Consider the following 13,077-nt stretch of genomic DNA (forward strand, 5'->3'; position numbering starts at 1 on the left):
TCAGGAAAGAGCCATATGAGAATTCTAATCTACTCTCATTTTTTAGACAGATACTCAGAGAAGAGGTTCTATAAACTCCTCGGCAATTCATTTTAATATTTAACAGCACTCTGTGTCAGCAAACTTTAATTTTATTTTAATCTAAATTTCTTATGCTACAACTTAAAGTTCGTAATGTCTTCTTGATCTTCCCTCAGGGGGAATGGAGAACATCTGCGTACTTTCTCTTGAGACTAATTCTTCATATATTTGAGGACTTGTAAATGTCATTGCCACAGGTTTCTTTTGCTAAAGCTAGTTATCTTGATTCCTTTGTTTATTCTGTCTCAAATTTTCCATTCAGCTTCATTGTTCTTAGAGTTCTCTCCAGTTTCCATACATCTCTTTTTTTGGTTGTGGTAGTAGTTTTCAGACTTCATCGTATACCAGAATCACCGTGAAACTTGGATAAAACACAGATGGCCAGCCCCTCCCCTCTACCCCAGGATTCCCCCAGTTTCTGATTCCACTGAATTAGGATAGAGCCTGAGAATCTGTATTTTGGACAAGTTTCCATGGGATGTTGATTCTGGTGGTCTGCAAGCATACTTAGCAAGTTTCTGGACTATAGAATCCCAGATTAGGCAGCAATCTTGGAGAGGTCTGATGAGTACAACTGTTCTTTACAGGAAAAGTGACTAACATCGATGCACTAATCCTCTTTGGAGGTAGATTAAAGGAGTGTAGAGAGGAATCTTCAGACTTCTCCCAAAAGAGGACAAAAGTAAATGCTCACATGGTGTGTATTGTTATTATATTTACTAAGTCTTGGATAATACCATTTTTAGCATTTAGGAATTTGAGAGTGGAAAGGAAAAATGGAGAGCTGATTGAACTGTGATCAGGTAAGAAAGAAAGATTGTAGGCCTGTAGTTAGAAGACAGTTAATCATGGATACCTTGAATTTACATCTTTTTTGTTCTAGACAAATCCGGGGCCTTCAGAAAGGCATTGTCATCTGGGGTGTGAGACTGAAGTCTAAATAATTGTTTTTAGTTATCACTGTTAATTTGGAAGAAAGTAGAATTGCAAAAAGTGCAAGTAACTTAATCATTAATTAATATAATAGTTTTGTTCAGGTTCTTTTCTCTTTCCTTCCATTCTCTTAACATTGTTTTTCAGTTCCTATATTTTCTCCCTAAGGTTGCCCATGACCTTAATGAAAAGGTTTGAAACAAATTTTAAAAATGCCAAAAGGGAATGGGGTGCCTGGGTGTCAGTTGAGTGTTTGACTCTTACTCTCAGCTCAGGTCTTGGTCTCAGGGTCATGAGTTTAACGCCCACTCCCAGCATACTTAAAAAAGAAAAAAAAAAAAATGCTGAGGGGGAAGATGACTGCTGTCTCCAGGCTTCCAAGCCTAAGCCATGTCTTCCCATAGGCAGTTTATCTTTGAGTTTTAGATTGTGAGAGTGGAGGGAGGTGTGGTGGGGAAGCCACCTTTGTAACTTTTTTTCTGAGTGTTTTAGGGCAGACTTTGCATTTCTTAGATATTATAAGTTCTTGGAACCTGGTGGCTTATAAGCTAAAAATCATGGAACAAAGTCATTACAAAAAAAGAAGTAAAACTATTATTTATACAGAACTGTTTAGTATTTTTCATATTCTTTTTTTAAGTGTAATATTTTGCAGTAGTAGCTTAAGCCTCTGAACCAAAGTATAGAATTATAAAGTAGAGGTTATTATAAAAATACCAGTCCAGCTACGTGTTGACCTTATGCATTACTGTGGAACCCTAAAAAAGAAAGACTTTCAGGTCTGTATTTATTTTTTCCTTCTAAGTTTTAAAAATGACAGGTTGTATATGCCTTTTTAAAGGTCAAACTGTGATTAAAGACTTAATTTTACTAATGGGAGGGACCCACTCAAAGCTATAGCAATACTGACATCAACCACAAGATGGCTTCGCTGCCTTAAAATTCAAAGTGAATGCCCTTTCACCATCAGTTTAGAAAATTAGATGTTTTTCAAAAGAAAAATAATTGAAAAAAGTTTTAAGTTTTAATTTAAATAAAATTATATCATGTTTTATGTATGTTAATTTATTCTCTGGTGAATAATACAATTTGTCAGTGTTCCTTCTGGTGACTTATTAAAATAAAACATGCACTCTTACGTTTCAGAACAATGGATTACTCTGAAATATTGATTTTACTTTGCTTTATTTACAAGTGTTTATTGGCAAATATTAGTAGAACTTCTGTGGAGTTTAAAAATAACTGTACTAAACAATATATAATAGGGAAATACTCTTCTGATAACTGAAAAACAAACTGTTCACCTTTTTTTTTTTTTTCTTTTTTAATTCTCCCAGAGAACAAAAAGCTAAAAAGTTGAAGGATAGAGGTGTGGAAATAGGCTAATGATACACTAGTAGAAGGGTTACCTTTGACAGAGGGTCCCACAGTATTTTCCTCATATTTCATTTGCTATAATTGCTCTGAATGATTGAATAAGAAAAATTATGTTCTGTGCTACATACTTCGATGTATAAACTGATGCTTTTCACAGGGGATCTCAAGTTTGGAAGAACCTATTCAAGATTATATCTATTTCTCAATAAGTTTTTATAATACTCTGTTTTTAAAATGTCTGAGGAGTGGAAACTTTTAGGTCATCTTCTAGTAAAGGTACTACCATATTTAGGATTCAGAAATTTTCTTTTAACTGTTATTTATAATTTTTTTTTTTTTACATTTATACTCTCGCTGTATGTGAATATAGCTTGAAAATTTTGAGATAGGGATGAGGGACTACCTTTGCAAAGGTATTCCCAGCATTCCCAGTGTGTTTGACTTACTTTTTTCTTGATCTTTTTTGGTACAAGCTTCTAACTTACCTAGGAGAGCCCTGATTTCCAGCAAACTCTTCTTTCTCTTCTCCTTCTCCTCCTCCTTACTGAAAATCTGCTCTGCTATATCCAATGTTAAGCAGTTTATATGCACTATCTTTGTAGTCTTCAGAAAAACACTGAAAACAGAAATGATTACTGCCCTCTTTTTACTGCAGAGATGAAGGAACTTAACTTCCTTGAAATCTGTCTATGCTTCCAGGCAAACTGCTATTTATTCTGTAAATCCCCATTCATATTCCACTTCTCTCCTAATTTTATTGACCCCTTTTGAGCAGAATTAATTTTTAAGCATCAGTATTTCCATTGCCCTTTAGACCTGTATCTGCTTTTGCTATGTAACAAATTTTGTTATAGTTTTAAAATGCGTAATAAAAAGACGACAGACTTTGGTATAAGACAGATCTCAATCTGAATCCTAATTCTCCTTCCTACTAGCTGAATGATATCTGGCAGAATACATTACCCTCTGCTCTCAGTTTTCTCATTTAAGATACACAAGTGATCCTATCACACTTTATAGATCTGGAGGTAAACTGAGGCAAATTATTTTGAAGACAAAGGAAATACTGTATTTATCAAGGAATTTTGAATGCATATTTGTGCTGAGTTCAAGGGATGCAGCGATCAACAGGACAGCCCCTGCCTTGTTGGAACACATAACCTAATGAGAGATCAAGAAACTTATGTGTTTTTATGTCAAGTATAAAAAAAAAAAAAAAGAAACTTATGTGTTCATGTAGTGAAATCAATATTATGTCAGAAGTGCTTGTGATGAAAGGGCAGCTTGGTGAAGTGGGGAGGTTGCTTTTCTTGCTAGACTATTAGTTTTTAGAGGTGTGCGTCCCAGTGAGGTAATAGTGGGCAGATCCCCATTTGGGGGGCATATTTAAAATCTTAGGATAGAAGAGTGAATGTGCATATAGGTGTATATGTACACATATATACACACATATTAATTATATATATTACAATAATATATATAATATAATACTATATATATATATGATATATACAATGAAAAGGTTTATTGTACAAACTATAAAAAACAGCTTGACAAAATCTTGACTGATAACAATACACGGAAGATATGTATAGTGGACATTTGTGATTCCTAGAACTTGAGTTCTCTTCCTGTGTATGAAGGAATGTGCCATCTTTCCAGTCATGGTGGTGAAGAGAAAGAAAATGCCAGACACATTTTCTGCGGCCTCCATTGCAACCATGCCATGCATATGTACCTCAGCTCTGCTAGTCATCTGTAGCCTCTATGGACTTGGGCTAATCATTCAAATAAGCAGGAACCATAGTGAATGCTCTCTTCTAGTGGTAGAAGCTACAGCGAGTTTGAGTTTCTAGGGTAGTAGCTGCAGCAGTCCTGGGATAGGTGTCTAGAGCCAGTGAGGCTGATGGAACAGGTGTTCACCTAGATGCTTGGAGTGTGCTGGGTCCCATTCATTAGAGCTCACGAACACTGATTGTCAGCATGTCTTCCTAGTTTAGAGTTCAGTAACATTTTGGTAGTTGAAATCAGCCATGGAAGTTGGCAGATGCTACAAATATTAAGCCTTCTTCTCTCCCCTCCCCATCCAAGAACTGTTGTTTTACCAACACACCATGGCCACTAAACCATTTCTATGGTTTGATTATGAGTGTTTTTTCTCTCTGTGTAGGCAACAGACCTAGTTCTTTAATTCTCCTGATATTTCTGTGAACTACCCAATGTCTTAATTTCAAAATATATGTAAACTCTTTGAACTATTTTAATGTAATATTTAACATATACAAACATATATGCTTTAAGCTTAATAATAAAGTGAGCACGTCTGAAGTCTCAGCCTGGTAGAAGAACTAGAACATTACAGCACCACTCTGCCTACCTGGGTGTCCTAGCTCTTCCTCCGTCCCACACCAAGAGCAGATTGTTGTGAATTTTGAGTTTAACTTTACTTTTAAAAATATTTTAGTCATATGTCATTATTCATGAACAATATATATTTTTATTTTTAAGCTTTATAAAACATTAACATACTGTCTGCTGTAATTTGCTTCTGTCATTCAGTGCTCTGTGTCTAATAGGTGTCCATGTGGCATATATCTATTATGCATTCATTTTTCTCTTTTATATATACTAAACTGTGTAAATATACTTCAGTTTACTTATTCATTCTCCTGTTGAAGGATATTTAATTGCTTTTCTTTTTCTTTTGTTTTTATAATAGATGCACTACTTTTAGGAACAAATTTGTGTATTTTTCTTGATGCATGTTTGTAAGAGTTTTTCTGGGGAACATAACCAGGGATTGAATTATTATGTTCTAGCGCTAAGCCAGTATTGAACTTTATAAGATTATGCCAAATTATTTATTAAAGTGGTTGTACCAAATTTATATTACCTTCAGTAGTATGTGTGAGATACCATTAATCTCTATCATTTGTGGCACTTGAAATGATCAAATTTTTCTAATCTTGTGGTTGTAAAATATGTTACTCTTCCTTAGGCTATTCTGTCCTTGCCCACCCCCACACTGGTATACATTTTAGAATCAAATGATCAAGTTTCTTAAAAGATGTTGGAGTTTTGGGGCACCTGATGGCTCAGTGGGTTAAGCCTCTGCCTTTGACTTAGGTCATGATCTCAGAGTCCTGGGATCAAGCCCCAGAACAGTCTCTCTGCTCAGCAGGGAGCCTGCTTTTCCCCATCTCTCTCTGTCTGCCTCTCTGCCTACTTGTGATCTTTCTCTCTGTCAAATAAATAAATAAATAAAATCTTAAAAAAGAAAAGATGTGGAGTTTTGATTGAAATTGCACTGAATTTGCCAATCAGTTTTTTTTTTTAATTTTTTATTAACATATAATGTATTATTAGCCCCAGGGGTACAGGTCTGTGAATTGCCAGGTTTACACATTTCACAGCACTCACCATAGCACATACTCTCCCCAATGTCCATAACCCCACCACCCTCTCCCTACACTCCTCCCCCGACAACCCTCAGTTGGTTTTGTGAGATTGAGTCTCTTATGGTTTGTCTCCCTCCTGATCCCATCTTGTTTCATTTATTCTTTTCCTACCCCCCAAACCTCCCACATTGCCTCTCCACTTCTTCATATCAGGGAGATCATATGATAGTTGTCATTCTCCGATTGACTTATTTTGCTGAGCATAATACCCTCTAGTTCCATCCATGTTGTCGCAAATGGCAAGATTTCATTTCTTTTGATGGCTGCATAGTATTCCATTGTAAATATATACCACCTCTTCTTTATCCATTCATCTGTCGATGGACATCTAGGTTCATTCCATAGTTTGGCTACTGTGGACATCGCTGCTGTAAACATTCGGGTACACGTGCCCCTTTGGATCTACATTTGTATCTTTAGGGTAAATACCCAGTAGTACAATTGCTGGGTCGTAGGGTAGCTCTATTTTCAACTTTCTGAGGAACCTCCATGCTGTTTTCCAGAGTGGTTCACCAGCTTGCATTCCCACCAACAGTGTAGGAGGGTTCCCCTTTCTCCACATCCTCGCCAACATCTGTCATTTCCTGACTTGTTAATTTTAGCCACTCTGACTGGTGTGAGGTGGTATCTCATTGTGGTTTTGATTTGTATTTCCCTGATGTCGAGTGATGTGGAGCACTTTTTCATGTGTCTGTTGGGCCAATCAGTTTAAAGACAATTGATATCATTATGTTACCATCTTATCAGTGAAATGCTTATAAGGTGCCTCTGTGAAGAGAAGAAAAAAGCCCTAATACATAGCACTTGCTACTTTTTGTAGCAATAGTATTATCACTATGGCTGATTATAAGCTACACCATGAAATCACTGATGCCAGAATTGGGAAGAAATGTGCATAATAGGGTCTTGTGAACTGGTATGAGCTGCCTCTAGCACACTCCTAGATGTATCTCCTCGTTTATTTAGTTTTTCCATAGTTTTATAATTTATGAAAGTATAGAGGTCTTGTATCTTTTGTAAGCTTTATTCCTTTATTCCTGGAGTATTTTATTTTTGCTGCTGTAAATGGTGTTTTTAAAAAATTACTAATTTTTCTCTCTGATAATTGTCTATTGTTCTTAAATTCTGCTAACTTGTACTTATTATTCTTAATATTATATCTGTATATTCTTTTATGCTTTCTTTATAAATTTGCCTTTTGTTGACATTTCACATGAGTGGAAACACACCGTATATACTCTCTTGTATCTGGAGTCTTTAACTTAGTGAATGTTTTGAGGTTAATGTGTCAGTAGTTTGTTTCTATTTATTGCTGAGTAGTATTCCATTGTATGGATATACCACTTTCTTCTTTTCATTTACTAGTTGATGGATACTTAGACTGCTCTGCATAGTTCTCTTGTATTTTTCCACTGCTGATGAAAGTATGTTGAATGTTTTTATTATCTCTTAAGTCACTGGCATCTTTACTCTCTGCTTCTTGATCAGTCCTGTTCAGTATCAGTTTCATTAGTCTTTGTGAAGAATCAACACTAGTCTTTGCTAAGCTTGAATTTGTTTGTTAGTTCATTAATTTCTCTATATTATCTTCTTTTTTCTACCTTATTTGAGCTCAGTCTGTTGTTCTTTTCATAACTTGTTAGTTTAGCTCATTAATTTTCTTCTCTCTCTTCTAATACAAGCTATATAAGTTCTCTAGACCAGGCTTATTATTTTGTAGTCTGCTTTTGATAATTCCAATTCCCCAGGCCTTGAAGACTTAATTTTTTTAATTTTTAATTTTTCTATGATTCTCATGCTTTATGGCTTGTTTCCTTGTGAGTCTCTTGATATTTTCTTGTGATTTCATGTTTCTTGATCTGTCTGTGTGGGAATTCTGGGCACCTGAATCACCAGTGCTTTTTTCTAGAAGGAGTATCTGGAGCTGAGGTTTTGGCTAAGGTTAATTTTGCTACTTTTCCACCAGAGTTGAGGCTATCTCAGTTGCAGGGTTGTTACTGCCAGGAGCACACATAGATCCTCTCTGGCGGAAAATGTCTGCTAAATTGAGATTTACTGTAGATGCCTGAATGGATAATGTGACCAATGTTCTGAAATTTCTAACACTGTATACAGATTAATCTTTGTTTTTTATTATTTTCATCTGGAATTTATATCTTTTTTTACTTTGGGGTTGCCCTTGACACTAGTTAGACACAGATTTTTTTTTTTTAAAGGTTTTATTTATTTATTTATTTGACAGCGAGAGAGAGAGATCGCAAGTAGGCAGAGAGGCAGGCAGAGAGAGAGAGAGAGAGGGAAGCAGGCTCCCTGCCGAGCAGAGAGCCCGATGTGGGACTCGATCCCAGGACCCTGAGATCATGACCTGAGCCAAAGGCAGCGGCTTAACCCACTGAGCCACCCAGGCGCCCAGTTAGACACAGATTTTTGAGGTTAATTTTCATTCATTATTGTGGATGCCTTTAGATGATTTTATTTATTTTTTTTAAGATTTATTTATTTATTTTAGAGAGAGAGAAAAAGAGAATGCTAAGCATGGGTAGAGGCAAAGGGAGAGGGGAAAGCTGATTCCCCACTGAGCATGGAACCCAAAGCTGGATTTGATCTCATGATGCCTAGATCTTAACCTGAACCAAAATCAAGAGTTGGATGCTCAACCAGTTGAGTCATTTAGATCCAGGATTTTAAAGTTAGGATTTATAATCTTAGACCTATACCATTTTATACTACTGTTTGTGCTTTATTTAGGTCCCATACTTCTAGTATTTTGTTTATTACAGAGTATAATAAGCTGAATTTTATAAACATAATAATGAAAATATTCATTATATCTGTTGGCTTACATATAGAACATTTCTGAATTGTGGAATAACTAATATTAAGACTTGATAATTCTCATGGAGAAGTGACCATGAAAAGATTGTAGACTCTTCTAAGAAGAGTCTAATAAATAGTACCTCCTTTTCTGCTTTGCTTTTGAATCAGTTGAGAAGTAAAGTGTGGGAGATGTGGGCCAAAATATCAACTTTATTATTAATGAAAATTACTTTGAAAGACCTGGTTTAGTGGGAGAGGCGAATGGACTAACTGAACCACAAACCAGACAGACTTTGACACTCCTTCATGGTAGCGTCAATCCAGTGACGAGCCCGAGTAAATACCTCAGAGTTCCTAGCTAGATCCCAAGAAAAAGAAGGGTGAGGATGAGCCCAGTTTGAGTCCATTATATACGGTATATTTTTCCCAATCAGATAAATCATTCCATGAGTGGGTATATTCATTTCCTAAGGTTCCTGTAACAAATTACCACAAACTTGGTGGCGTGAAACACAAAAATTTATTCTCTCGCAGTTCTGTAGGCCAGAAGTCTAGAATCAGTGTCTTAGCAGGGTTGTAGGACTCTGCAATTCCATAAAGATACATTGTGATCTGTATTTCATATGACCAAGTTAGGGTGCCCTTGTCATGCTGGATAAGAAATCCTAGGAAAGTTTAATTTCTTTCTTACTAAGAATTAAACAGAAGCAAAAGTTTTCCTGTCACAGTTCAATGGATGTGCTCTCCGTAAAATACATGTGTCTCACTTTGGAACGCATAGATCTAGATCATCGATCATCTAATAGAACTTTTTGTAGTGATGTAGGTAGTTTATATCTGTGTTATCCAGATACAGAACATTTGAAATATGGATAATGTTACTCAAGTGTCACATATGGTTGAAATATGGATAATGTTACTCAAGAGTTGAATTTTAAATTTCACTTAATTTAAATATAAATTTAGGTAGTCACATATGGTTGGACAGCACAAGCTGTATATTCATTAATGTCTAAGCTAAAAATATTAGGAGTAGAAAAATAAAAGAGAACGGTAAACATTATAATAACTATAACCTGTCTATGGTTTAATTTAAATGTCCTTATTTTAATGACATTAACAAAGCAAAAGAAAAAGTTCATCCTGAATTTGTAGCATATCTGTACTTATTAAAGATTTTGGACTTGTTTTAAGTTGGAATTTTTTTTTTGTAACTGAAAATTAGATGAAATTTTAGTCTCTTTTTTCTAATTATATTCTTTAGGACTAAATATATATCAAAGTTATTTCTCCATAGGCAAAATACTGGTAAATATGAAGTAGAAATTTGTATTTGGGACATGCTTACTCAAGAAATTAAGTGTAAATGTTTGTCAAATCATTTCACATTTTTCTTTGCTGAAAATATAAATTATATTGTTATGCACAGAAAGATTTTATGTAACACTATGTAACAAAAAAGTAGCCTTTTTTTTCCTTTGTAGGTATGATACTACTGAAAGGTATATTTTATAATGTAGAAAATATCACTTTGTAATAAAGTTATTTTTCCACCATGTAAGCAGATTTTACCAGCATTTCCCAATTATATCATAGGCATTTTGTTATATAAAATTTTTAAGAGCTGATTAGTCCATCAATTTTATTTTTGGCTTTGATTGAAATGTGACCAGAGAGAGCATTTCTTCTCTTTAGTGCCAGGCATGTAGTACAGCATTAGATTTAAATTTACTTGAAAAGATAATGTGAAAATACATCCAGTACAGCTCACACTTTTTGAACTTTATATTGTTTAAATTTTGGAGTATTGTATTCTTCATTAATGCCAGAAGAGGGCGTGCTTTAAACCTGCTGTTTTTAAACAGTATATACTCCTTCCAACTGGTGGTGTTACGTTGATGGAGGGAGACAAACCATAAATGACTCTTAATCTCACAAAACAAACTGGGGGTTGCTGGGGGGAGGTGGGATTGGGAGAGGGGGAGCAGGCTATGGACATTGGGGAGGGGAGGCGAACCATAAGAGACTATGGACTCTGAAAAACAACCTGAGGGTTTTGAAGGATCAGGGGTGGGAGGTTGGGGGAACAGGTGGTGGGTAATGGGGAGGGCACGTTTTGCATGGAGCACTGGGTGTTGTGCAAAAAGAATGAATACTGTTACGCTGAAAAAATAAATAAAATGGAAAAAAAAAATTACTAAGTTCTTAGGGATGCCTGGGTGGATCAGTGGGTTAAGCCTCTGCCTTTGGTTCAGGTCATGATCCCAGGGTCCTGGGATAGAGCCCTGCATCCAGCTGTCTGTTCAGTAGGGAGCCTGTTTCTCCCCCACCACGCCCCCCTGCCTCTCTGCCTACTTGTGATCTCTCTCTCTTTGTCAAATAAATAAATAAAATCTTTCTTTGAAAAAAAATTACCAAGTTCTTTAATTCCAGATTGTCCCTTAATGTACATGGGAGAAGATGGGGGCGTGCATATGAATAATTTAGAGCACATAATACTAAAAACACCTATTAATACACCTTTAATCCAGAAATATAACTTGGTTTTCCTCAGGTTTTCTCCTTACTTTCTGAAAATTCATTCAGAATTAGTGAATTCAGGAGACCCTTTTGAAGTTTTAGCTTTAAATCCCCCCAAATCCTGATGTATGTTATGTAATTTTACTTTTGACCTTATTTAACTGAAATTATTATAAATCATGAAGTATGACCATTAAGGAAGAGGGAAACAGAATAAATGAAAAACAACGCCATGGCTAGAAAGTGATATTTATTCCTTTGTATTTTGACAGCTTGAAGGTCCATGTGTTTTGCAAATTCAAAAAATTCGCAATGTTGCTGCACCAAAGGACAATGAAGAATCTCAGGCTGCACCAAGAATGCTGCGTTTGCAGATGACTGATGGGCATATAAGTTGCACAGCTGTGGAATTTAGTTATATGTCAAAAATAAGGTGATTGACACTTTAATTTCTGTATTTGTTGCAGTGTGAAGGTGCTATTCAAAATGGATTTTGTTTTATGAATTTTAGAAAGAAGTAATGAACTATTATAAGTGCCTATTATGATTTTTCAAAAGAAAGTAAAGAATTTGTATTTCTACTTCGTCTGTATAGGAAAATAGGAATGAAGTTACTCTTTTCTTAAATGTTAATTACTTTAAAAAAAATTCAAGGTGGTTTTGTATGGAAAGTAATCATTTCTGGTTTTTTCAGTAAATTTTAGGTCAGAAATTTCCAGGAACAATTTCTCTGAATATGTTACCATTTCTTCTTCAGCAGCTGTGTCCATCACACTAGAAAAGTTTTATAGATTAATGAATTTTCTTAGGAAATGATTGAAACTAGAGACATGTGCCATTCTACTTCCTGAGAGGACAAGGAACTCCATAAGGAACAATTTTCTAAATTCTTCTTTGGCTATTTTTATGAGAAATTTTTATTTTTATTTGCATAAATTTGATGTGTAACATTGTGTAAGTTTAAATCATATAGCATTTTACTTTGATACCCTTATATATTATCCCTAATGTAACAATATTTATCACATTGTATAATTATAGCATAATATTGTTATCTGTGTTTATTAGACTGCGTATTAGATCTCTGTGGCTCATTACAAATTGGTGCCCTTAAACTGCTTTAATCTTATCCCTCCCCACCATTTCCTGGTAGCCACCATTTTATTCTTTTTACAGATTTAACTTATTTGAATTCCACATATAAATGATATCATATAGTCTTTCTCTGTCTGAATTATCTTGCTTAGCGTAATAGTTAAGGTCCATTCATGTTGTTGCAAATGGAAAGATATTCTCCTTTCTCATGCTGAATAATATTCCACTGTATATACATACCACATCTTTTTTATCCATTCATTCGAGTTGTTTCCAAATCTTGGCTATTATGAATAATGTTGTAGTAAACATGAGAGTATGTATTTCTGGTCAAAATCCTGCTTTTATTTCCTTTGGGTATATACCCAGAAATGGAATTGCTGGATTATATGGTAGATCTATTTTTAAGTTTTTGAAGAATCTGCATATTGTTTACCATAGTGGTTGAACCAATTTACATTTCTACCAACAATGTATGAGTTCCCCTTTCACCACATCCTCGACAGCATCTCTTGTCTTTTGTGTTCTTGATGAAAACCAATCTAAGAAAAGTAAGGTGATAGCTCATGTGGTTTTGATTTGCATTTCCCTGATGAGTAATAATGTTGAGTAGCTTTCACCCCCTTTTGGTCATTTTGCTATCCTCTTTGGAAAAATGTCTGCTTAGTTCTTCTCATTTTTGAATCAGATTTTTTTTTTATTATGTTGACAGAGTCCTTCATGTATTTTGGATATTAATCCCTTATCCAATATATGGTTTGCAAAAATTATCTGCCATTCTGTACATTTTCTTTTC

General features: G+C 35.0%; 1 protein-coding gene across 4 annotated transcripts in view; it reads left to right on the top strand.

The window, feature by feature from the left end:
• TDRD3 (tudor domain containing 3) overlaps window positions 1-13,077 on the top strand; it is a 167,952-nt gene that overhangs the window by 66,296 nt on the left and 88,579 nt on the right. For all 4 annotated transcript variants that reach the window (XM_046028287.1, XM_046028288.1, XM_046028290.1 and 1 more), the window contains exon 4: window positions 11,459-11,619. In XM_046028287.1, coding sequence (XP_045884243.1) covers window positions 11,459-11,619 — 161 coding nt within the window. The remainder of the gene's footprint in view (window positions 1-11,458; window positions 11,620-13,077) is intronic.

The sequence above is a fragment of the Meles meles genome, chromosome 14 (genome assembly GCF_922984935.1).
Source record: "Meles meles chromosome 14, mMelMel3.1 paternal haplotype, whole genome shotgun sequence".
NCBI classification, from domain to species: domain Eukaryota; kingdom Metazoa; phylum Chordata; class Mammalia; order Carnivora; family Mustelidae; genus Meles; species Meles meles.